The sequence below is a fragment of the Rhineura floridana genome, chromosome 3 (assembly GCF_030035675.1).
Source record: "Rhineura floridana isolate rRhiFlo1 chromosome 3, rRhiFlo1.hap2, whole genome shotgun sequence".
NCBI classification, from domain to species: domain Eukaryota; kingdom Metazoa; phylum Chordata; class Lepidosauria; order Squamata; family Rhineuridae; genus Rhineura; species Rhineura floridana.
In genome coordinates, this window is record NC_084482.1 from 11081295 (window position 1) to 11108501 (window position 27207).

Consider the following 27207-nt stretch of genomic DNA (forward strand, 5'->3'; position numbering starts at 1 on the left):
AACCTATGGTTCCTCTAGAGATGTTGCTGGACTACAACTCCCACCATCCCTGACCATTGCTGGCTGGGGCTTATGGGGAGTTATTGCACAACAACATCCAGAGGGCCACACCTTCATTGCTTTACATCCTTGCACAAGGATCCACAACTCTCCGTAAACAACAAAGAGGCTGTCTATACATGCCTGGCTGAAAATGCCACTAGGCTAGGTCGTTCCTTTTCTCAATTCGGATCAAAGCGCATTTGGGGAAAAACACATCAAAACACAGTATTTCATAAGAAACGACCAGAGAGACACAGGATAGATATGGATTGGGGCAAACAGTATGTGTATGTGGCTTCCCAAACCATCCCTGGAAGTACAGTGGATGCAGAATAAATGGGAGTGTGTGTACACAGCCAGAGTCTACTCTTGTGGCACTTTAAAGGCTAACAAATTCATGAAAGCATAAGCTTTTGTGGACTAGGGACAGGGCCTACTTCATCAGGTGCATGAAATGCTATCCTTGGCTGGACTTGGTAGGTGTATGTATACCTATATATATATATGCCCACCTTACTTATAGTGACGCATCCTTGAGGTCCCCTAGGTAGCCTTGCTTCAAGATGTTTTGTTAGCTGCAACGTGTTTTGACCCTTGCGATGAGAGTTTCAAGAAGGGGAAGTTGTGTGACCAGGGTGATGCTCCACCCACAAGAGCTGAGTCACTCAGAGGGAGTATTGCAGGAGGGGCTGCCCTGGGACTTCCCCTGCTAAAAACTTCCCCAGCGTTAGCCATCTCATGCTCTCTCTCTGACTGCCTTGCTGTGCTCCAGAGGCAACCATGGGGATCTCCTGGGCGAATAAGCTCCAGCTCCTGCTAGGGGTGTCCTGGTGGTTTGGGGGCCTGGAGGCTCCTGCAGGTAAATGGGACAGGGAAGTTTGGATGGTGGGGGAGAAATTATTGGATTCAGCCTACATTTAAAGGCAAACGTGCCAAATCCACTCTTTCCAAAAGAATATGCAACCTGAAATGCAGGGTGGTATTCAGTGCTGGTTCTATGCGGAGTAGGCCTATTGAAGTTCATTCGTTTCAGTGGGTCTATTCTGAGTAAGATTTAATTGAATACAACCCACAGCCAGCCTTCAGAATTCATACTTCTTCAAATTTTGCAGTGTGGCTTTCCAGCCAAACAGTAGCGTGTACAAAAATCGATATATTAGGGGAAACTGAGAATAGAAATGCGTATATTGGTGAAAATAACCTACAGAAATGCGTTATACTAAGCAACGTTGCATAAAAATGTGTATAAAAACCACTGCTTCTTTTTGAGATGTTAAGCGGTTTATAAATGCTTTTAAATAAAAATAAAATATTAGGAGAAATTTGCACCAAAATGCTGATGAATTCTCATGAGGAGTTTAAAAAATACACCCCACATACTGAGGTGGAAAGGCAAGAAACTGAATTTAAGATTAGAGAAATGTGAAATTGAGGAAAGATGAAATAGACAGATTTGTCCATCCCTAATAGTGGGTAGAGTTGCCACCTTTTTCTGGCTGGACTTGCTCTTGTTCTTAACAGAAGCAGAAACTGGGTAGCTAAGGTGATAACTCTTGAAACATGTGTTGTTTGCCACTTTTAATTTCCCCGGCAGCACTACCCTGCTTTTTTAACTGCTGGAACAGCAGGGAGGAATTCAGAGCATGTTATCTTTTCCCCAGCACAGACAATAGGGAATGCTTTTCCTGTTGGATTCCTGCCTGTCGTTAAGGGGTGAGGGAAAGGACAGCATAAATAGGTTGTATATAGGGGCGTTAAGGAAGCTTGTTGGAGTGTGATTTTTGTCCATAGGAGTAAAGGTTCTGCTTAAAAACCAGAGTGTAAGATATTTCCATGCAACCTGAGATGTCAAAGTTAAATAATGTGAAGGTCACCTATTATGTGATCAAAGATTCTCACGGGTATGGAAGTTATTTATCAGTTCTTTACTTACTAAATCTCCCACTGGTTTCACCAGAGACCTATTGCTGTTCAGGAGGACTGATGCAGAACACTCCCTTATAATTGGAGACATTTATTTAAAACGTAAATATGTTGCTATTCATAAATATATCACAGTAGTTTACAAAATTAGAATTAAATGTATATATCACAGTAGTTTATAAAATTAGAATAAAATATTGAAACAATAATACAATGTAACAAGTGGGAACTGCAACAAAATGTTGCAGTGTGGAGTGTTCCCATTCAGGATGCTGGCAGCTGCTCTCCAGGGTTTCAGGCAGGGGATATTCCCTACCCGGAGATGCTGGCAATTGAACCTAGGACCTTTTGCATGCAAGGCAGAAGCTCTACCACCGTGTAACAGTACTTCCTATGCACAGAATAGCATTTGGTTCTCAAAAGCCACCTGAAACAACAAAGGTTTTACACATCTTCAGAAGGCCAGCAAGGAGGAAAGAGCAGGAAGTTCCTGGAAGGGAATTTAAAAAAGAAGACCTGCCTCCTGTTGGGGGCTAATGTAGCCTTCCATTTAATTTCCAGCAATGAGGATAGTTGAAGACTTGTTGCATCCTTATAGGGTCACCAGCTTTTTTTTCTTGTACAGCCATTATGACTTTAATAACAGCTTCTTGGCAGGGAGCTGTTGAGCCAGGGAAGCTTTTTCTGGAATGGAGTTGAAGTGATGGGCAACGACAAGTGAATCCCATGGCTTCTGAATTACCAACACATTTGCTATGGCACAAACGTTCATGGCCTAGAGACAATTTTGCCAGGTGCATGCTGGGAAAATTTCAGTTCATTAGGATCTGCACATCAGGCAGCTTTCAAAGGTTGAGAAAAAAATTCTTCTTAAAATACCCAACGCGTTTCAGCCTTATAACTAGGCTTTCATCAGGGGCTACAAATCAAATATAAAGAACATCATTTTGACAGACATATGTAGGTATAAATTTTCGTTAAAATATCTTGAAAAAACATTCTTCATTTGATACACTTATAATCTTTATATATGCACAAATACATTTTTGTTGTTATAAACAACTCCTTAAAAATATCATTTTGTTTACCTATAGACTTTATATATATCTAGGTGCACAAATCCATATAAGATACCTTATCTTTCTATACAGTATCTAAAAGATTTTATATTATCAGAAACACTTACATTTATGTTGTTGAAATGCTTTATTCAATAGAGTATTTCTTCTCACTTTCACTATGGATGGCTTCAATATCTTTATGACTATTTCAAATCAATGAAAACCCTTGTTTAAATCTTTTTTTCACTGAACTACCATATGACCAGAAGGATAATTTTCTTAACCTTTTAGAAGTATAATAGAAAACACCTGTAGGATACTTATGAGTAAAAAAAATTTTTTGGACTTGAGAAAACCTTTACAACAAAGGAAGAAATGAACATTCTTCATTTAGACCATTAGGTGTCACTGTCTTGAGTCTTAAGATCCATCCTATTTCTTTTTTATATAAAAGAGAACTGGGAAATGATCCTTGTATTCGTTGTAAAACCCAAAATTTTAAACCTACTTTTATATATTCAGAACATTGCAGGCAATGAGATACCAAAGGTGCTCCTGGTTTTTTGTTTTTTATATTATTCAGATGTTCTCCTATCCGTATTTTAATTTTTCTTGATGTTTGTCCTACATGTATTTTTAAGCATCCACAAAAAGAACAGTTATCCACATTTGTAAATACACTTTTAAGATCCAACATTTTATTAACCCAATTGATCAAAAGAAATACATAATACATCACTTTTCAAATTGCAATACTGCAAATGTAATCTATGCAATACAATGTGGATGCTTAAAATATAAAATGCTGATAATATAGAATCTTTTAGATACTGTATAGAAAGATAAGGTATCTTATATGGATTTGTGCACCTAGATATATATAAAGTCTATAGGTAAACAAAATGATATTTTTAAGGAGCTGTTTATAACAACAAAAATGTATTTGTGCATATATAAAGATTATAAGTGTATCAAATGAAGAATGTTTTTTCAAGATATTTTAACGAAAATTTATACCTACATATGTCTGTCAAAATGATGTTCTTTATATTTGATTTGTAGTCCCTGATGAAAGCCTAGTTATAAGGCTGAAACGCGTTGGGTATTTTAAGAAGATTTTTTTTCTCTTTTAAAGAAAATAAACAAATAAATCTATACAGTTTGGAACTTCCCTCCGTGACATTCTGGGGACATCCCCTCTTTTTTCGATATTAATGAATGTCCACACCCTATATATATTTTGAGCTTTCAAAGGTTGACCTAAGCTTTCATGGACTAGAGGAGGGGTGGACAGAAGGTAGATTGAAATCTACTGGTAGAGCTCTGAATGATTTGTGGTAAATTGAACAGGATTGCTGACTATGGAAAGCAAGAACTAAAAAGTTTTCCCTCTGCCCAGATTAGATTGCTGAAAAAGAACTCTTGGGGGACAAATCAGGAGTGGATTTTTGCCTGAAAGGAACAGTGAGATTGATTCTGGTACTAATCATTCATTCCTAGGCTGAACATGTGCTTAGAGGCACTCTGATCCTTAATTCTTGGTGAATGCCAGCCCGACTGAGCCACTACCTTGCGCCTAGCTCTGCTTGCCTGGCCCTCAGGGTTCTGGTAAAAAACAAAGTAGATCCTGCAGGTCTGATGCCTGCCCACCACTGGACTAGAATCCACTTCATTAGATTCATGAAGCATTAGCTTCACTTTGCAGGTATATATAACCGTAGGGGAGGAAAATGTAAAAAGTATGTTAAATGCAAAAAGTAGAGCCTGTGGCAATTCAATTAAATCTTATACATGTTGTGTCTTTAAAATCCTGGCAGAGAAAGGGCAGCTGTGACTTCTCTGAGCAGGACTTTTGGTATACTGCATGAGCCTGTGGGAGTGGGTGGAGCTGAAGTGAATAGGGAGCAGGGCCGGTGTCAGCACTAAACATCTTTGGGCAGCTGCTTTGAGCCCCAGTACCCTGGCTGGGCCCAACATTGACACTTAGCTCAGACCCCCCTTCAAAAAAATATTTCTGGCCTGGCGCCTGGCAATGTGGAGTGGCTGGGTTTAGCTGCTGTTTAAATTTCCCACAATGCCCAGGAGCAACGCTATGACAGGGGCATTGTGCAAAATTAAAGTGTGGCCAGACCCAGGTGCTGCAGTTGCTTGGAGCATTGCTGCTGCCATCTCCAGATAAACCCACCAATGGAAAAGGAGCCCTACCATTAGGGTTGCCAGGCCCAGCCTCCAAGAGGTCTTCTGTATCTTTAAAAGTTGTGCAGGAGGAAGGGAGAATTTCACCTTGTGGTTTTTCCCATTACAGTGTTGAAAGAACACCTGCACTTGGCTGACTTTCTCTTCTCCTAAAGATACAGGATCAGTCTCAGGCCCTGAATCTGGCAACCCTACCCACCATAGAGCGCATTTTGCCCAGGGTCCTCTCACAGCTGGAGACAGCCCTGGAAAGAACAAGGAAGAGATACCACCGCAGACCAATCTCCCACTTCATCACAGGTTTTGAGCTACAGCTTAAACCTCTGAATTGACCATTGAACTGTCCCTCTAACACAGCGGCACCAGGGTGCCCTCCAGATGTTGTTGGACTCCAATTCCCAGCAACCCCAACCAGCATTGCCAAGAGACAGAGATGATGGGAGTTGTGGTCCAGCAACGTATGAGGTGCCATAGTTTAGCCACCTGTAACCTATCAGCAGTAAGGAGCAGGCAATGCTGTTTAGCTCCATACTGTGAAAATGTTAACAGCTAAGGTCTGCATATCAAAGCCTTTTTATTTCATTTTTGATTTTATGGAAAGAGTTGTGATTCTGCTCTCTGCTGCACCTGCAATCAGGATGCCCAAAGACAGAATTAAAGGGGAATCTTTTCCCTTTAACTTTGACGGGACCAGTTGAAAGTGAATGGATCTAAGTTAATGTCTGTTCATTTTAATGGGCCCCGTGCATTTGGGTACAGTAGGCATTCTGACCTGCATTCATGTTTTTGAGTACAAAGCTGGTGGGTGATCATTGCTCTGGATCAGGTGGTGAACCTTTTTCAGCCTGAGGGATGCAATGCCTTGTGGGCAACTTTGTGGGCATGCCAGGGGTGGGTGGGGCCAGAACGATGGATATGATCCTTTCCTTCCTATAAAGCCCAGCAACAGCCAGGAATTAATTAGCCAATCAGGGAGCTTTCTGATGATGAAATCTTCTAAAGTGTTTGTGCCTCACAGTCATGCACTTCTCCAACCTTCCCAGGCCTGTGGCCTTGAGGTACCAGTCTCAGGCTGATCAGCAGGTGTTCTTGCTCAGTGCCTAATTAAATGAGTTTAGCTGTGAGAACTGAAGTCTCATGCCCCCCGCCCAGAGGTCCTAATTCAGGCAAAATGTCCCCCTCCCCACAATTCCTTGCTACAGAACCATTTTAGCTAATAACCTTATAAACCAGGCGTTCTTGACAGTAGGTTATGTTCCAGCCATGCAAAAGTCAGTGATTTCTGCACACACAGATCTCTTCATCTTTCTTCTAGGCAAGTGTTATCACAGTTCAAGGATGGTGTGACCTAGGGAGGGTCCTGAGGGCAAATTAGGGAAGCCTACAGGGTAGCAATTGGCCTCGGCCTGAGGTTCCCCACCCCTGCTCTGGATTAATAAACACAAGGGCATGCATGTTGGGTTTTCCTTGTGTGTTTGGGAGGGAATTCCTATCCTTCTGCTTGTGACCAGGTCTCAATTGAGTTTCCTCATTTCAGGGGCCCAGAACGTTTTGTGTTATGGAACATTTGATGCGACTGCAGGGACTTGCAACGACCTCCTGGGGGACGGAGTAACCCAGGATGACTGCTGCCTAAATCACCGATACGGTTTCCAGCTGGGCAGGAATGCTCCCTGCCAGGCCTGCCAGTGAGTGAAGTGTTAGCTACTTATCGCTAACCACTTCCTCTCAATCACAAGTAGGGAGAGCGCTGTTACACTCAGACCCTACTTGCTTGAGACCTTCCCATAAGCATCTGGTTGACCACCATGGGAACAGGATGCTGGACTTTGCTCTTTGTTTTAAATCTTAACCTTGGGGAAGGGGAAAGGGGCTAATGGTTCCCAGTCACCTGCCATGGGGTGCTTCCTTGTCCCATAACTTTTTAACTGAATGTAGATCCACACCATACATTTAACTCACATGGCTTCCCCCAAAGAATCCTAGGAATTGTAGTTTGCTAAGGATGCTGGGAATTGTAGCTTGGTGAGGGGTAAATAATATTTCCCAGGTTTCTTTTGGGGAAGCCATGTGTATTAAATGTGCACTAAATATGCTTTAAATGCATTGTGTGGATGTGGCTACAGCATCAAGCCAGCTTTTTTTCCTCTCCCACCTCATCCTAGGCCTGATGTCAGCACCTGGCATGTTGGGGCAAATGCCAAGACCCATTGGCTCCACAAGGCCCATCTCAGCTAACAGTGGCCTTCCTTTAAACAATTTCTTTTTTTGATGGCTCAGTGGTTACAGCTGCCACCTTCGTTATTCCCAGTGCGTCTGGGCCTACCCCAATGTACATATCTTATGCCAGGGGCAGGACCGCAAGGCCCTGAGGATAATGAAGATGGTAGTGGCGGCTGTAGCTGCCTAGCCTAGTGTTTCTCTTTACAGTGCCAGATCATTTAAAAAAAAATGATCGGGGGCAGGTCTGGAGCTGCACTGCTTTCAGCAATGCCCACCCTCTCCGCTGCTGCCTGCTATTACCACCTGTCTCCTGGTAAACTTTTTTGGGGGGACATCAGGGTGGTACTGGGGGTTGTGCCCACTGGAGGGAACCTTGCATAGGACCTCCTCAATCCCAGCACCAGCCTTCCCACTTGACATCCATTCCAGTGAAGAGTTCTAGAGAACCCAATAGCTCACTCATTTTTTTGTGCCAGTGAGATAGGTCCTAATAAAGGTCTCCTACTGTGGAAGTTGGAATGTTTGCCAATGGGTCAACATGGAACCCTCTCCTTTTTGCAAAGCTTTTTGTAACACCCCAATATGGTCATGGTAGCATGTATGGGCTTTCCTGTCAAATAAACACTTGGTCACACACAAACATTTTTTCCCCAAGGAGCTGGCTTCTTTGTGGACGGTGAAGATTTTTTAAAAACAGCGATGCAGGTTGCTGTCCTTATCCCTTTGAAGCAAACGTACCGGGAATTAGCTTAGTATATGGCACTTTTGCACCTAGACCTCTGTGTGTGTCTGTTTCTATGTGTGTACTGTGCACAAAGAAACTGCTTGTGAAATTTCCCTGGGGGAATTTTATGATTCCCTAAAGTGGAGAAGCCCACCTCCCATTCCGGTGCCCCTTTTAACCTCCTCTCTCTCTCTTCTTTCTGCAGGGTAGCTGAGTGGAGTGGATGGTCCCCATGGAGTGCATGCTCCGTTTCGTGCAGGGAAGGGGTCCAGCGGCGCAGCCGAACATGCCATGGCCGGGCCTCTGGAGGCACTTGTCAGGAGGGTTCACGCCAGTGGGAAATGCAAACCTGCAGCCTGATGGCCTGTTGTCCTGGTAAGTGTCCTGGCTCTACAATTCTGTATTTTTTCTCTTGTACTTGAAGTGAAGCCAGATCTGATACTGAAATTGCAAAGGGTTCTTTAACTTTAGCCTGGACATGACTTCCTTTCAGCTTCAGAGTTTCCAGTTCACATAACAGTATTATTATCTGAATTCTTTCCGGTCCATCTGGTCCTTAAGAACTACTATGTAATGTTAAAAACTAGTGTCTGAGTTTGCTTGTTTTCCTCTTTCCTCCTCATCCCTTTTTTGCTTTTGTGTTGTGTCTTTTACATTGTAAGGCTGCAGGCACGAGCTACCTTGTTTTTGTTGTTCTTATGTAAGCTGTTCTGGGAGCCTTTTTGGCTGAAGAGCCCTGAAAATAGGCTGTAAATAAATCATTATTATTTATAATGAAATCCACATGGAAATTAGTTGCTTCTCTTCCTGAGTATTTTCTTTTAAAGTCTTATGGCTTACTTAACATTTTGTAGTGCCATTGAAGGTTAGCTAACATTTACTCAGGCCTTGGATCTAGTCCATTAGTTTTACATCTCCAGCCTAAAATGTCAGCATCTTATAGGGCATGCCTATACTTGTCTACGCAGAATTGAGTTCATCTCTCAGGCAAGCGTGGATAGCAGGGGATGGGGACCCTGTGGCCCTCCAGATGTTGTTGGGCTCTCTGCTCCAATCATCCCTGACCTTTGGCCATGCCACCTGGAGCTGATGGGAATCCAACAACATCTAGAGGGCACCCAGGTTCTCCTTGAGGCAGCCTTTCCCAACCAGTGTGCCTCCAGATGTTGTTGGACCACAATTCCCATCTTTCCTGACCATTGGCAATGCTGGCTGAGGCTGATGGAAGTTGTGGTCCAACAACATCTGGAGGCACACTGGTTGAAAAAGGCTGCCTTGAGGCATAGGATTGCAACCTCGGTCCTCTGATCATGGATTCTCTCTGCATATATGACTATAATTTTTTCTGATTTCCCATTATTGTGGATTCTTGTAACTATTGGATTCCGCACCCCCACCCCGCTTAATTTGATTTAAATATATGAGCTGAATCTTCAGCTTTCATCTTCACTAATAGCTCCCACTCTCTGTCTTTTGAATATATGAGCTAACTTCCTTAGGCTTCATCTTCACTAAATAGCTCTGGCACTCTCTCTCTTTTGATGAAGTATGGCTGTATTTTATAAAGTCAGGCTATATCTAACCACATTTTGTTCGATCATATTACTGTCTAATATTGCTCACTGGTGAGAGGAACCAGGAAGTCTGGGTCTTATTATATGAGTGTACGATACCGGCATGCAGATAAACGCACAGTCCGCAAAACATTTTTCTAGGTGACTTGCCTTCATAGCTGGATGTCACACAGGACAGCTTGAATAATAGGGCTTGCTAAGCTAATACCTACTGAGCCCCAGTGTGAATAATTGAAGGGCTGTACAGCTCAGTGGAAGAGCACCTGCTTTGCATGCAGAAGGTCCCAGGTTCAATCCTCAGCATGTCCAGGTAGTGCTGGGAGAGACCCCCCCCCAATGAAACCCTGGACAGCCACTGCCAGTCAGTGTAGACAATACTGAGTTAGAGGGACCAATAGGACTCGGTATTAGGTAGTTTTCTATGTTGCTAATAGCATTTCTGCAGGGAAGATTGGGCTTAATGGAAAAGAATACAGGGCATGCCAATGGCCAGCACTTCAGAGGAAGTTCTTCATTCTGGTTTTCCAGAGAAGGGTGTGGTTTGTGTGTATTGTTGCAGTAACTGGATAGCCTTCCTTTGTTAAGCAAGATTCTGGCCAATGGCTCAGGATGGCAGGTTGAGGTTTCCTCAATGAGAGCTAATAATATATAGCTAGATGCCCTCTCAGAGCCAGTGTGGTATAGTGGTTAAGGTGTTGGACTACGACCTGGGAGACCAGAGTTTGAATCCCCACACAGCCATGAAGCTCACTGGGTGACCTTGGGCCAGTCACTGCCTCTCAGCCGCATGAAAACCCTATTCAGAGGGTTGCCATAACTCGGAATCAACTTGAGGGCAGTACATAAAAAAAAAGATGCTCTCTTGAGTATTCTGAATATATATTTTATTTATTTTAAATATTTCTGTACTACCCTTCACCCAAACTAATTCCAGGACAGTTCACAAATATGTAACTACACAGTTATATTTTTTTTAAACAGTTAGAATACCATAAAACGCAATAAAATCCCATCTGCTGTACTCAGGGGTATTTTCAACCATAAACTCAGTATTAACAGCTTGCAAATGCTTGGGTAAAGTGGTGAGTCTTGAGCAGAGGCTGGAGACTCATCAGCCTTGTGGGCTTCTCACAGGGATCTGTTTGGCTACTGTGAGAACAAGATGCTGGACTAGATGGGCCACTGGCCTGATCCAGCAGGCCTTTTCTTGTCACAGTTGGCACTGGATATATCGTAGAGAAGAGGGGGAGCCTTCATGAAGATCTTACCCACACTTTGCCACAAAATGGACCTCAGCAGGTTGCAGCACTACCAAGAGGGTCTCCTCCAAAGATCTTGTCGTATTGAAAAACAATGGGGAGGTGAACCATTCTTCATCATCCCTCCCCACCACCCTTGGAGTGGGGATTCTGATGGAAAGCGGCAAATTTGCTGTCCGCTTGCTCATGTGATTTGCCTCCACTACCTATTCCTGGCTTGTATATTTATAAATAAGCCAAATATTACAAAAATACCCATAAGCCTTCAGTGACTTCTTTCCCCAAAGGGAACCAAATCCTGGTAGTTTCTCCCTGGAACTTTCTCAGGGAAATGGGGAGCCCACCACAGTACATTTGTACTTGCCTTGCTTTCCTGCAGGAGAGGGTATCCTTACTCACACACACAGCCTGAATCCCCTGGCTGGGGAATCTTTGGCCTTCCAGAGGTAGCTAGACTACAACTCCCATCATCCCTAACTTATTGGCTGGGGCTGATGGGAGTTAGAGTGGAACAACATCTGGAGAGCCAAAGGTTCCCCAGCCCTGCTGTATCTTCTTCCTGCCCTCTTAGAGGCTGGAAGGACAGTGAGACTGGCCACAGCCTTTTCAGTGACCCCACAGTGGCAGAAAGGGTATATGCCTAACAGGGATCCACAGCTCATTTTGGCTCCTTGGTGGATATAGCTTAGAATCATAGTAGGTGGGAGCATTGTAGGCCACCTAGTAGTCCAAGCCACTGCACAGTGCTAGAGAGCGTCCCCAGTAGATGGTTGCCTAGCCTCTGCTTGAAGACCTCCAGTGAGGGACAGCCAGGCCACCACTCCTCTAGGCAATTGGTTCCTTTGTCAAACTGCCCTTAATGTCAAGGATTCTCCTAATTTATATATATATTTAATATGCTGTAAGGCTTCTTGAGCTTTTTTTTTTTTTTTTTTAAAGGCATTTAAGAAATTTAGCTAAACTAATGTTCAGTCAAAAATCTACCCCCCTGTAACTTAGGGTGTGAGCGCACTAGTCACCTACAGCAAAGTGTTTCCATGGGCCACACCTGGAGGGGGGACAGGTTGATTTGCCAATCAGTTGCAAAATCTCTTTGAAGCTGAATTAAAAAAAGACACACTCGAGCTGCTCCCACCAGGTTTTACAGTAAAAAGATTTGACTAGTGTCATATCTCCCCAGTTTCAAAAAAGGGGTGGAGATGCACTGGAACCGGCAGAACGGTGAGTGTGTCTCTGCCCTTTATGCCATTAGGAGCAAGCGCTGCTGTCTGGGGTAAGAGTACAAGGTCACATCCATGCCACTTTAACCTCCCCTTGCAAAGAATCCTGGGAACTGTAGTTTGTTAAGGGTGTTGGGAATTGTAGCTCTGTGACAAACTATAGTTCCCAGGATTCCTTGGGGGAAGTCATGACTGTTAAAGTGGTATAAGAGTGTTTTACATGTAGGGTGTGGATATGGTCCAAGTCTTTGCCCTCTCATGGAATCTGTGTTTTATTGTTATTTATTACATTTATATCCTACTTTGTTCCATCGTACATGGGGTTCTTAGGCAGCCTTCCATTTAGGAACTAACTAGTCCCAGACCTGCATTGCTTCAGTGAGGCCATGATCCATCCCACTGTACTTTTTTTTTTAGTTATATGCTTAACATATTTTAGGTGTAAAAAAAAAAGTGTGCGGCAACCTGCTTTGAAGCTGTGGTGATGGGGAAACCAACCACAACCGTTTTATCTTCTGGAGTACCTTTAACAGCACTTTTTGATGTGCAGAAATCAGCAGCCAATACTTCTCAGGGCATGGAGATAAAACACCTAGCAGCTGCTCATGTCTGCGGATCATTGTTCTTCAAGCGTAGCTACAGTAGCCGGTTGAAAAATTGGCAGCCCTACTGTGAACCATGTTTGGTGACGCCATCTCCTGAATGGAGTTTGCTTTCTCCCCATCCCGCTACACTACTCCTTAATAATTGCAATCTGACTGGTGGCTCAAGTGTTGGGTAGGACCTAGGAGACCGGGGTTCAAAGCCCCAGTCAGCCCTGAAGCTCACTGGGTGACCTTGGGCCAGTCACAATATTTCGACCTAACTAACCTACCTCACAGGGTTGCTATGAGGACAGAACAGAGGAGACAGAACCATGTTTGTATCCCATCTTGAGCTCCTTGGAGGAAAGGTGGGATATAATAATAATAATAATAATAATAATAATAATAATAATAAATTAAATGGTAGATTTCCTCCCACATCCTTTTAATACCTGTTTATGAGTGGAGTGATTATCTTAATCCATGCTGGTAACTGTGAATATGAAACCAGGGCTTGATAAAAGCATATTATTCTGTCCTATGTGAGATCTTATTTTTTTCATGGACGCTTCTTCTTTTGTGTTTTCTTCAGGACTCTTTCCATAAGGTAGAGATGCGTCAACCTGTGGGCCTCCAGAGGATGTAGTTGTTGGACCCCAACTCCCATCAGTCCCCACCAGCATGGCCAATGGTCAGGGGATGATGGGAGCTGTAGAGGGCCAGAGGTTGCCCCCCTCTGTGCCATAGGGAAGTGGCATTTTCTGACTTGGGATGCCTCCTGAGAGGATGTGCAATGGTTCATATCATGGTCACTGGGTGGGGAAATCTCCAACAGGCCTCTTCCTTGATGTTGTCCCGTGTTGTCTTGCAGTGGTGGGAGGCTGGTCAGCATGGAATGCCTGGAGTGCCTGCTCAGTGACCTGCCTCAGAGGGTTGCAGACCAGGGAACGAACTTGCACCAATCCAGTACCAGACTGTGGAGGCACCTGCCTAGGAAGCAGCACGGAAACACTACCATGTGACACCCAGCAAATCTGCCCAAGTAAGTGTTTGACAACTGGATAAATAGCAGAAAGGCTAGGCTGAAAGGTGACAGGATGGAAAGGAAAATGGATGGAATGAGAGGTCAGGGGTCAGTGCCTTTTAAGCTTGTATTTTAAAACAAACCCTAGATCTTCACAGTTTAAATGTTGTTTTAAATAAAGCTTATGCTCTCCATCTTGTAGTGTGCTTTTGAATTGGGCTGCAAGTTATTTCATTCTACCTCTACTAGGGAAGGTTTTGCATTGTTGTGTGTTTATTGATTTTGTTTTGTTTTTAATTATTGTATTTCAGTTTTTAAAAAATACTGTGTGATGTTTATTTTTATTTTGTCAGCCGCCAAAATAATTTTATTGATGGGTGGCCTTATAGATGTAATAAATCATGAGGCCTGATTTTAATATCTGGGGATGCAAGACTTACACTTCTTTTTTTGAAGGCTACTTTACTTCTGATGTATTTCTATAATACAAAACAAAACAAAAATGAAAATATTAAAAGCGTTCTTTCCTTCCAATGATAAGTGGCAGCATTTGTGTATTGAAAATGGTAAGCTCTTACACCTCCTTTGATCTGCAAAAAAACGTGATGGGTATGAATGGATGAGAGGGAATAAGGATCATGACAAAGTAGCAAATGCATTAAGGGAAATATGAATGGTAGAGCCGTACTGTGGATGGATGAACTGATGGAGAAATGGATATGTGAAGAGAGGTATTGGGAGTGGGTGGACAGATCAAGGTGTGGATCAAGGATGAATGAACAACAATCAAACAAGTGTTACTGGGGTGAGGTGTGTTTGCCCCATTTCCACACACCCTACCCACTAATCCCTTCATCTTTCATGTGCTTCCTTCTCTTTTCATGCAGCCCATGGAAACTGGGGCAGCTGGGGGAACTGGGAGGCCTGCCCTTCCACCTGCATTCCTGAAGGCTCGGCTCCAAAACCCAGGCAGCAGCGCAGGCGTCAGTGCAACAGCCCCCCACCTTCCAGAGACCCCTTAGGCAACCGCTGCCAAGGAGATGACCAAGAGCATCGACCCTGCAGTGGATTGCCCTCCTGTCCACGTAAGAGAAGGGAGCCTCATCATTTCACTGCCACATCCTCCCATAAGCAAGTTGTGAGGGTGAGGATGACCCTATTAATTGCCCTTTCAAAGGCAAAGGGCCCCACATTCCTTTTCCTTGCCCTCTCTGGCTGGCTGGATGATGATCTCTCACAGGGAATGGCCAGAGAGACTGACCTCCTGTCTCAGGTTGGAAGCACACTAGTTGCCTACAGCAAAGCGTTTCCGTTAGCCGTACCTAGAGGGGGGAACAGGTTGACCTGCAGATCAGTTGAGAAATCTTTTTGAAGCTGAATTAAAAAAAATGCACTTGGGCTGCTCCCACCAAGTTTTACAGTAAAAGGGGGCGGGGTATGACTAGCATCATCTGCCCCCGTTTTCAGAAGAGAGAGATGGAGTCGCACTGGAACTGGCAGAACAGCGAACGTGTTTCTACCCTCAGCCTGTCCCAAAATGAGACATCTGCTAGGGTATGTGCACAGTGCACACTAGTTGCTTAGAAAGCAGTGAGACTGTTTTGCCTGGGTGTGTTTTGAAACGAATCCACACCCGGCTGTACACATCTTGATTATTTGATGGTCCCACTGCTGATGCCTGAGCTTCTAGGACCGCCCACTGCAAAGTGTTTCCATTGGATGCACCTCGGAGTCACAATGGGTTGATAGACCAAACAGTTTTCAAGTTGATGGGATGCTGGCTTGAAGGAAAACTCATTCGATCTCAAAAATCTCAGACTTTGGATTAAAATTGGGCGGAGCATGATGAATGTCATGTGAACCTGGATTCAAAAAACAGAGGTGGAGAAACAATGAAGCCAGTATAACTGCAAGTGTGTCTGCAGCCCTACTCTTAGAGTGAGGATGGGGAAACCTGTGGCCTTCCAGAGGTTGCTGGACTACAGCTCCCATCATCCCTGACCATTGGCCATGCTGGCTGCTAGGAACTGGATTTCAACAACCTTTGGAGGACCACTGGTCCCACAGCGAACTTTCCAAATGAATTTCACTAGTGCCCCTGACACGTTAATTCTGTGCTATGTGGGGAGCAGTAGCACCCTTTTACAGCAGGGTGGTTCTAGCGCACTTCCGTTGATGTCCCTGTCTGAGTAAGTCAGGCAGATGGGCCAGAGGTCCTATCAGTGTTCTCACTTTTCTCATCATCTCTTTGCATTGTCCCACAGAGGATGGCAACTGGGGCAGCTGGAAGCCTTCCAGCTCCTGCTCGGTGACCTGTGGGGTTGGCCGAGTGGTGGAGAAGCGCCTGTGCGACAACCCTGCGCCAAAGCATGGAGGGAGGGGCTGCCTTGGGCCAGACACTCGCAGTCACACCTGCAACACCAAGGTGCCCTGCCCAGGTAACTTGGAGGAGATACAGGGGCTCCTGTGAGCGGGAATCCATAGCTTGACCACAGAGTCTGCTCACCCTGCTTGCTTGCTTGCCCCTGCCTGGCAGATTTCCTTTCCTCCAGCCTTGTGAGCCCTCCAGGCCCCACTGCCATCTCTGCTTCTCCTGGGCGGGTGCTATTTTCTGTTACCACTTCCTGGCTTTCTTCTCAAGACGAATATTGCCCCTTGGTTGTGTCCCTCATTTATGAAATTCAGGAACGGAGAAATGAAGGCGAGCCTCCACCCTCCCTACATTTCTTATCCTAAACGTCTGTGTGGCTTCCCTCATATTCATGCTACTCAGAGCTGCTTCTGAGGGTGGGGTGCCTGTTGAGGCCTGGTCCTCTCTTGGCTTCTTCTGTGCATTACTCAGCTTTCATTTAAAAAACACACCGACAGTATCCTGCTCGGTTGCTTGCTAAGAAGGAAACCTACTCCTGCCTGCTCCTGCCTAGTGCATGCAAAGCAAGGCCAGCTCCAGGTTTGAGGGAGGCCTCTGTCAGTGTGCTGCTGCTGTGGCAATGCAGAGTGGCTGGTTTCAGGAGTTGCCATTTTAATTTCCCACAATGCTCTGAAGCAAAGCTGCTTTAGGGACATTGTGCAAAATGTACATAACTGCTGCAGGACCTGGCCACTCTTTCAAAAGGAGGCCCAGGGCAGGTATCTGCAGTGGACCCTGGGGACTGCCCAGTAATGCTATATGGAGGTGTTGGGCCTGGCACAAAGGCACTGGTATGTTTGGCAAGAACATGGGTACTTGGAACTTATGTTTTATTAAAATCTGGGTAAAACATAATAAAATGGATTATGCTATTTGTTGATGAAATGTTTTCTGCTGCTGGAGTTTTTGCTGGTTTACTGGGTGTGTTTATGGGTTGTAATGTATTGTTTCTGATGTTTTGCTATACCACTGGCTCTTAAATCTTTGCAAGGTGCTATTTTTAAAAATTATTATTTCAACAATCAATGCCTTATAATTAAAATTAGTTTTAAAATTCAACCAGTCATTTTTATTTTAGGGGAAAACCCCACTAGCAAATATATGGTAGGGAATGATATATATGCGACCCTCCAGGCTTCTCTCTGGCCCTTGGGATTCTGCTCAGGCCACACCCCGCACCAGCTCTTCCTAGGACACCCCCCCTTACTGGCTCTGCTTTGCGCTTCCCTGTAGTGATTTTAACTGGCTGGCATGTGTCCTTGAACTATGATGATACCTCTTGCTTGCCTGGATAGAGAGTAATGTGTGTGTCTAACCGCACCCAGGTTTGCCACACCCACCCCTGATGGTGTGGCCAGCCAGAAGGTTGCCCATGGGGGAATGTGGCCCTTGGGCTGAAAAGGGTTCCCCACCCCTGGCCAATGGGGAAGGGACTGACTACTCTTTGCCCCTCCTCCATGCTGGTCAGGGTTCTTCTTGACCTTTTCCCCCTCATTCTACACAGTGGACGGGCGCTGGACAGAGTGGTCTGCCTGGAACGCCTGTGAGAGGAGAGGCACAGGTATCGTCATCGACTGTGATGAGCTTACTGGAATTCAGAAGAGGACCAGGATGTGTGCTGGACGAGCCCATAATGGCATGCGCTGTGCTGGGGGGTTAACTATTGAAGTTAGAACCTGCTACAGCATCCAGTCTTGCAAGAGTGAGTATTGGGGTTAAGAAAAGATATTCGGAGCTGGCTGCCCCACCCAAGAATTTCTGAAAGGCTAAACTTGAAAAATGCCATTTATGTGTGAGCGGACCTGATGACTGCCTGGATGGGAGACCACTAGGAGCCCCATCCAAGCTGCTCTGTTACGGTTTTTCCCTCTCTCTTTCCCGCTCTCCCCCTCTTCAGTTACAAAATGTGATGATAGCCACTAACTTCAATGGCTTTCTTCAATCAAAGGGTTAGGCACATTTTTAGAGTATAGGTTTCTCTGTTGACAACTAGCCTTGACAACCAAATGGAACCTTCATGTACAGAGGGAGAGTAATTGAATAAGATGCTGCAGGGCTGTTGCTAGGTCCTAAAAAGACTCTGGGCACAGGGCCATGACGTACAAGTGCTATTATTTGCACACGCCAATGTAAATGTATGTATAGATGCAAATACAGAGTGATAAGCAAACTTTTTATAAAAGGAAGATGAAGGCAGGAAGGTGCAAAACACCTGGAGCTCTGACGTCAGAGTGCAAAAAACATACACTTAGAACTGAAGAATTCTGAGGCCAGGAATTTTTTTTTTTTTTTTTTTTAGTATCAGAAGAACCAAAGAAGAGGCTTGGATCAGACCAAAGGCCCATCTAGTCAAGTATCCTGTTCTCACAGTGCCCGACTAGATGCCTCTGGGAAGCCCACAAGCTGGGCAGGAGTGCAATAGCGCTCGCCCACTTGTGATTCCCAGCAACTGGATTGAGGCCTGCTGCCTCTAGCAGTGGCGGTAGAACATGGCCATTGTGGCCTTACCCTCCACGCATTTGTCTAATCGTCCTCACTATGTCTCGAGGGAGTGAATTCCATCGTTTAACTGTGCATGTGTGAAGAAGTATCTTCAGACATGCAGGTTAATTGGATAGCCCTGAGTTCTCTATGAGAGAGGGAGAAAAGCTGCATAGAGGCTCGCAATCCTTTCACACAAAAATCTATTAGTGGTCGCTACTAGTGGTCGCCAGTCCCCCCGCCCCGAGTCCCCATGCAAGTTTTCTTCAATTCAGCAATATAATTCAGCGGCGGGGGAGGGTTATTTTGTTGCTGCTATTGTTAAACAATTGGGAGTCAGCAACCCTTGCTGATCTACTGCAAAAATCACCTAGGGATCTACCAGCCGATCTACCCAACCTACTTTCTGCCCACCCCTGCTGTAGGGTGGACAGTCAACATGGAGAACTTGGCGGGACTATAGGGCCACAGTGTTGTCCCCTCATGTGAACTGAGAAGGCACAGCTTAAACCTCCCCCAGCACTCCCCCACTTTTATCCCACTGTCCCTCTAAGGACGGTTTTCTCTCCCAATTTATTCTCACAACCCTCTGTGAGGTAGATTAGGCTGAAGGAAAAGTCCTGTTCAGGCACTAGCAACACATAGGCCCCATCTGCACTGTATCTTTAAAATGTTCTTATACCACTTTAAACAGTCATGGCTTGTAGTTTGTGAAGGGTGCTGAGAGGTGGTAGGAGACCCCAATTCCCTTCAAAGAATTGCAGTTCCCAGAGTTCCCTGGAAAGAGAGGTTGATTGTTAAACCACTCTGGGTTATTGTACCTCTGTGAGGAGAATTGAGGTCTCCTCCTAAAAACTCTCAGCACCCTTAACAAACTACAGTTCCCAGGATTCTTTGGGGGGGAAACGTAACAATTACAGTGATGTAAGAGTGCTTTAAATATATGCTTTAAATGTGACCATAGTTGTTAAATAGGAACATATAAGATCTGAAATTGGTTGGCTTGATTTGTATGACTTCTTTTAGTGGATGGAACCTGGACAAACTGGAGTCCTTGGGGCCTCTGTGAGCCGCCGTGTGCGGAGAAGCCCATGAGATCTCGTAAGAGGGAGTGCAAGCCCATATACCCCAATTACTCGTGAGTATAAAATGAGGGAAGGGTTAGAGTGGCTTGGCTTGAGGCAGGGGAGCGGGGAGAGAAATATGGAGTAATTTCATATGAAGGGCAAGCCTGGAATACCACTTTCTAACTTGCTTAACTGCTAACTGTTCCATGCTGGCCAACTGTTGTCAGTACAGAATTCAAGTATTTATTTGACAAGAGTTATATATTGCTTACTTGAGAGGGGAAAAAAATCCTCTCAGCAGTACACATTAAACAACATTTTAAAAAATCATTTAAAATATATTGGTAAAATCAAACGTTAAAAACAAATTGACATAAAACTAATCAAAATACAAATCAGCAATTTTAAGACAAATGTATATAACATGAAATTATGGGTTATTCCATGTTAAAATTGCATGTGTAGACACGGTTGAATTGTAGTGGTGGTTCCGCAGAACAGAGGAAGAGAATCCCTCTCTCTCAGCCACTTCTGTGAGGTGAATGTTTCCAGGTGGGAGGAGAGGGGCCTTTTGTACCTTCTGTTAACAGCTGTTGAGAAGTCGAAATTTGGGCATGGTGTTGTTTTTCTCACACTTGTGTAACAAGCTGCTCCTGATGAAATAATACCCCATCAAAGGTACAAGAAGCCTGTCCTTTGACTTTGGGCCATTCCAGGGCCAGCCCTACTGTTGGGTAGAATGAAGCATCTGCCTCAGGCAGCAAATGCTGGAGGCGGAAAGCAATGGTGAGGTGTTGAGAGGACAGAGCTGTGTGTGTCACACAGCTGCCTTTCACTAAACTAACCTGCTCTCTTCAATGTTGACCTGCTGCCCTCAACTTCTAGTCTGGTTGGCTTTTGTATATCGAATGGAGGGAGGGCCATCCTGACCACCTTAGCTTGCAGCATGCTAGTAGCTGGAACCTCGTACCTTAGTAAACAGGAATTAAGCCAGTGTGTGATCCTTTCCCCAGAACTCTTATTTCCATGCCAGGGAAAGCTTTGCCTGCTAAACACTTGCCTCTCAGGGTGCAATGTGCCCAGTTCTCAACCATGGATTATGATAGTCAGATTGCCAGTTGTTCCAGAATCTTAATGAATCTCTCTCTATATATATGTGTGTGTTTTTGGACCCTGCCCTTCCTCCAATCTGGAGTACAGGGTGGCTTCACATAACAAACATTAGGACAACCACCACGTAAAATAAAACATAAAAGCATTAGATTACAATAAAATATAGCAGAGCAGTGGCAATAATTTTTTTATTTATTTAAGAAACATATGTTAAGAGGAATGTGAGTTGAGCGATTAATGTGCATAATAACTGGCTATAGTACACATTCCCCAGGCCTCATGGAGAATGCGTACATAATCCTCCATAAAGAGGGAATTGTGCACATTTCTGAGCCATTATGCATAATCTCCAACAGGGCTTGGGGAATGTATATATCTCGATTGCATTTTGTACATTGTCTGGGCTTTCCTTCCACGATTCTGATGGAAATTCTCCATCCCGCCCACACATGCTGCTATTAAGCTAAGGAAAAAACTTAATATCGGCACGGGGCCAATCATGACGGGACGGGGTAGGAAGGGAAGATTTAACCATCTGAGGAAGGGTTACCCAACAGGGGAAAGAGGGCTGGGAGAGAAAGAGTGTGAAGTATTTCTGATCCTACCCACATTCCACAAGGTCTCTTGGAGATTTTGCACATGTCCTGATCAATATACCTAATTCCCTCTTCACAGAAGGTAAGTATGCACATTCTCCATGAAGCTTGGTGAATGTGCACAGTGGCCGGTTATTATGTACATTAACTGCTCAACTTACATTCCCTAGGGTTAATATACATACCACCCTTTGTAAAAAAGCCACTGGGCGGTGTACAGCATAGTAATATAATAAACAACATAACATACATACGTAATATCCATAAAGTACAAAAACAAACATACAGTTTGTAATAAGCAACTTATAATAAGCACCAGTATGAAATTATTCAGAAATAATTTCAGTCACCAATACCCTCATCCAAAAGCCTGCTGGAAGAGATGCATCTTTGCCTGCTTCCTAAAGAAATCAATGATGTAGTTAGACGCATCTCCATGGGGAGAGCATTTCACAGAACAATGTCTTTATAAATGAAACCTAGTTGTTATTAAAGATCCTCCGGGGCGCAGAATGGTAAGTGGTGGTAACGCAGCCGAAGCTCTGCTCACGGCCGGAGTTCAATTCCAACGAAAGGAGGAAGTTGAATCTCCGGTAAAAGGGGTTGAGGTCCACTCAGTCTTCCATCCATCCGTGGTCGGTAAAATGAGTACCCGGCATACGCTGGGGGGTAAAGAAAGGCCAGGGAAGAAACTGGCAATCCCACCCCATATATATGGTCTGCCTAGTAAACGTCGCAAGACGTCACCCTAAGAGTCGGAAATGACTTGCACTACAAGTGCGGGGACACCTCTACCTTTTTAGTTGTTATTAATAAAGGAATTTGCATACCGCCTTTCATTCAGAGAACAAATATCAAGGCGGTTCCCTTGGTAACTCACCCAGTCAAAGAAGTGGTAAGAATGAAAAAGCAACATTGCAAATGACCTCACCCCAATCCATTTGGTTTTGTGGCAACAGGATCAGATGAACAGTTTCTGTCACAGTTCCTTTCCACTGAGAATTCCTTTTTATCAGTTCCTGTTGCTTCATACTCACTCCCCCCCCCCCACATATCAAATATTTCTGACTGTTTCGCTTATCTGCTGCCTTCTCTTCTGGACAGCCATCTCTTGGGGATGCTCTCGCTCAATATCCTGCTTCAAGCAGGGTGGGATGTGGAGGTGGGTTAGATGAGATGCCCTACAACAGTGTTTTTCTACTTTTGTCCCCAGACTGCAACTCCCATGATACCTTGACCAGTAGCTAAACTGGCAGGGGATGATGGGAGTTGTGGTCCAAGAACATCTGGGGACCCAAGGTTGAAGAACAGTGGCCTACAACACTCGCTCCAACTCAGTCACTCCTTCTCTCCTTCAGCTCTTTCCTCCCTTCTGCCAATTTTCCCACCCCTAACCCTTTCCCCACATTGCACAGAGCCTTCCCTTCACATGACCCCGAGTTCCATCATGTCGCAGCAGAGGGCATGATACATCTGGCCAGTACAAAAAGTAGCTAGCACCATCCATGGGGTGCCCTGAGCTGGAAGCTACCATATCGGCCCCCGTCCGCCCTCCGGGTGGGGAGGTGGAGGAAGCTGTCTCAGCTGGAGGAGTTGTCATTTTGTTGTTGTCCTGACCTAGAGAAACGCAATTAGAGGAAGGGAAGGGAGGGAAGTGTGTTAAGCCAGCTGGGCCCTGGGTTGTGTGATTCTTTCTCTCTGGATTGCAGAATGACTGTGGCAGGAGAGAGTGGGAAGGTACAAAACGTCAGCTTTTGGGGGACCCCAAAACTCAAGTGTGATCCCCTGGGGGGACAGATGTTGAAGGTGGTGGAACAAGTACCGTGCCAAAATGTACTGCCCTGTGAAGGTAAGGTGGTTGTGGTGGTGATATTTCATGTGGAGGGGAGAAACGTATCTGGGGTTGGGTGGAGTGTTATGGAAATATATATGCAGAGATCCTCAACTGTCTTGCTATTCTTGAAAACATCAAATAAATCCTGAGATCTAGCAACTCTACCAGGAGTTGCCAGATACAACTTCTTTCAACCTGTTATGGAAATATCTATGTATATGCAGAGATATTCAGCAGTCTGAGCTGTGTGTGCCAGTGTGTGTATTTACCTTAGAAGCAGGCTTTTACTCTGCATTTCGATCAGTGAGACTTAAGACTTAGTGAAATAAGAGAAGGTACTTTATTTATAGAAATACATAGTAGATAGGAAAGGCATACCTAGTTCGAACTAACCAAGTTGGAGGCACAGTGCCCAGACTTGGGTATTGCCCTCATGGCTCAGGAGAGAGATCAAAGACAGAGATGTCTCCTCTCTCCTTGGATAGTTGAAGAAGAAGACAATGGAAGGAGGGGCAGGGCAGCTTCCCTGAGCATATCAGTCTACAACGGAAGGAAGGTAGGCAGAGAAGAGCACAGGCAAAGGTAGGCAAGCCTAGCCAGCTGGAGGACCCTAACTGTATCTTCCTTCTGGAATACAAACAAAAGAACCCAAACAGGAGTTGCTCTTGTCCCACTTCCAGCATGGAGGAGGGCAGGGAAATTGTACTCCTAACTCTGGGCCTCGCCAAGCATGGCAGTCTTGGGCAATGAGCACAGGAAAGCCGTTGTGTGATCAGTTTTGTAATGATGGGGAACGTTGCAGGCTGCAGCTATTCATCTATGGCAGTTGGGTGTGGAAATTGTGCCTCTGATACCTGAAATGACAACAGTCTGAGTCTACAATTTCGAAGAGCCATGAGTGTTTCTGTGTCTTGAGCACGTACTCATCATCCTGCCTGCTCTTGCTGAGTGAGGAATTGGCAGCCATGAAATTCAGGAACCCAGAGCTATTTGGGGCATAGAGCCAAGAAATGCCTTGGGCAAACCACTTCCCTCATGTCCAGTTCCCATTTAAAAGATGCCATTTGGTGGCAGGATGACCGTGCACTCAAAAGGGGGAGTTTGCGCTGTCTCGGGTGGGGAGCCCTTTTCAGTTTGAGGGCTCACTCCTTCATGGAAGACCTTCTGGGGGCTACATGCCATTGGTGAGCAGAGTAACAGGTGTGACTCTTACCTTATGTACAGTAAGCTACATTCCAGCCATGCCAAAAGGCAGAGGTTTCTGCAGACAGACACACAGATACACATTCCTCTCCATCTTCCATCCAGACAAACGAGCATCATCATAGTTCAAGGACACAGGCCAGCCAGGGAAAAGCACTTCAGGAGGGTATGGAGCAGTACTGGGGAGAGGTGTTGCTTGGGAGGGGGCATGTCTGGGGGAGGATCCTCGGAACCAGATAGAAAGGCCTGGAGAATCCATTTGGTCCCCGGGTCTGAGGTTACCAACTCCTGCTCTATCCCCACAACCCGAAAGAATAAGACTGCATACACAGCATACACTTAAAGCACATGGCTTCTCCCCAAAGAATCCCGGGAACTGTAGTTTACTATGGTTCCCAGGGTTCTATGAGGAAAGTCATGCTCTTTAAATATATGGTGGGTATGCAGCCTAAGCCCTGTTTGCCACCTGACCTGCTAATGGACTAGGGAACAGGAGGTCACATGAACCACAGTAGGGTCCAGCCTTTTCTCTGGAGTTAACCTCTCCTCCTTGTTCCATTCCTTTTTTCCTCCTTTAGGCTGATTTTGAAGAAGCTATAGATTTCAGTGCTGGTCGCTACTACTGAAGCCAGGAGCTATGCTGATGTTGGCTTCCTATAATCTTTGCAACTCCTGTTATTTGCTTCCTCTTTTTTGCGGTGATGACCATGGGAATCGGAGAATAATCATTACAATAAACTGAGTTGCTTTTTATATGTCAGCACACTTATAAATCAACACACTATATAATGTAGATATTACTTCATATAAGGTTTACACTCCCCATTCTTAGGGTTTTTTAAAAATATATGATTATTACTCGTTTATATGATTGTTGGTTGGATTTTTTTATATTGTTTTTGAAATTAAACAATGTGCATTGTATATCAAGCCGGTGTGTGTGTGTCCTAGGCAGGAGATTTCAATCAGATTAGAGATTCTACTTTTATCATTTAGTGCAATAGAAAACACTGCATCTGAATGTTTTAGTGTTAGTAGAGAGCTCTGCTTGTAGACAGTTGAATATGATGCAAAAGCACTGACAATATAGATTGCCTGAAAAACAGTAGCCTTGACGATTTGCTAAAAAGTAAATACATTACAGGAACTTGTAAAAATACAACAACCCCAAGCGGCTGTAGTGTTTGAAACCTCTCTAGCTATTAGCTTGAGTGCTCTGATGTCATGGATCGCTGTTAAATGTTCTAGGTGTTCCAGGGTTAAAAACTGTTACTAGTTGGGGCTGTGTGCTGATGTAGGGAAGGGAGGTTACAGTATGATACTACTTTTCTAGTAACAATTAGCTGAGGTGGGGATGCCCTGGTAGTCAATCATCTATTTGGGTATGTGTGTCTGGGCTAATCTCATCCACATATTACTGATGCAATAAAACTGAGGCCTGGTCTATAAATGCAGCAGAATGGGGTGGCAGAGAACTAATGTCATCACAGAACTCAGAACTGCACTTCAGATAGAAACTGAAGAGAAGGAACACATTTTTGATGCTCTTCTATATAAACAACACACTTCAAGTAGAAAACTAGCACATCAAAGAACAAGCTGTGCTGCAGCTCTCGCTCTCTGTTGTTAGGGTTTATTTGTAGGGTGTTCTTACAGGAGGAGCTTTTTTTTAAAAAAGGCATTCCTTATCTGCACTCTAAACTGGTATAGTCTCCACTCTTCACCTCAGAATTCTAGAACCACATTTTGCTGGGGGTCAGACTTTAGTTTGGGGAAGGTGAAAGAGAAGCAGGCATTTTCTCTGCCTTCCCCACTTTCTTACAGGGAAAAGGCAGCTCTACTTGAAGCAGGTGGAGCCACTTTGTTCCCTTTCTTCAGAGGGGAAGAGGAATGGGTTTTGCGGCAGCCTCTGAGTTAGGCCCCTAAGTATTTATAAGGAAATGTAAACTTGGATTTGGGACTTGTTATCCCCATGATAATGGAAAAGGCTTAACAGGACTAAAACTGTGGTTCCATCAGGTTTAATGCAGGCCAGGATTGGCACTGATTACTTCTACAAAGTTAATGGGAGACTCAGTGCTGGTTACCAGATCTGAACACCTACCTGAAAGTGTTTTGAAGTCAAAATAAAAAAGCACCACAGGCACAGCCAGAGATCTTACTGCACACACAAGATACAGTTCAATGTTATTTTATTGACACTCATGAATTAGACACATATAAAATGATGTTTTTAAAAAATGGCTCCTCCACTTTCAGAGCTGAACTCCACTCAGGAAAAGCTTGGTTCTTTTCTTGGGTGAGACAAATGCTCATCTTCTATCCCTTCCTCTGTCAGGGGCAACTTGTGGTTCTTTATTTTTGTACATGTACTGGATCAGCCACCATTTCCTCCTTTCTTTTCCTGGAATTGATCTATGTGTTTTCACTGGGGAAACCAAAATGGGAAGTTTTGCAGACATCATCTACCAGCTGCACCAGTGAAAGAGGTTTTCTGCCTTTCAGTTCTCAGTTCCAGTTGCAGTCTCTGCAGAGCAAGTGCCTCCTTTACTTTCCCCTTGCCAATCTCACTGCAGAGCAGCATCAGCCAGCACAGTCATTCCCTGGCATGATCATTGTAGGCTGGAATTTTACGCTCTGTATACATGATAGCTACAGAGGAAGAGTCATTGC

At 44.6% G+C, this 27207-nt stretch overlaps 1 protein-coding gene across 2 annotated transcripts; it reads left to right on the forward strand.

Annotated features, from left to right (window-relative positions):
* Positions 1–724: 724 nt before the first annotated feature.
* On the forward strand, positions 725–25464 carry CFP (complement factor properdin). 2 transcript variants are annotated; one of them, XM_061614445.1, is made up of 10 exons: positions 729–901; positions 6760–6910; positions 8375–8544; positions 13678–13848; positions 14718–14915; positions 16095–16268; positions 17745–17942; positions 19748–19859; positions 23207–23346; positions 25113–25464. In XM_061614445.1, the coding sequence occupies exons 1-10, from the start codon at positions 823–825 to the stop codon at positions 25115–25117; spliced, it is 1398 nt and encodes a 465-aa protein (XP_061470429.1). In that variant the 5' UTR covers positions 729–822; the 3' UTR covers positions 25118–25464. The 2 variants fall into 2 exon arrangements, with proteins under 2 accessions (XP_061470430.1, XP_061470429.1); XM_061614446.1 differs by lacking the exon at positions 16095–16268 and having other exon boundaries at positions 725–901.
* Positions 25465–27207: the final 1743 nt, after the last annotated feature.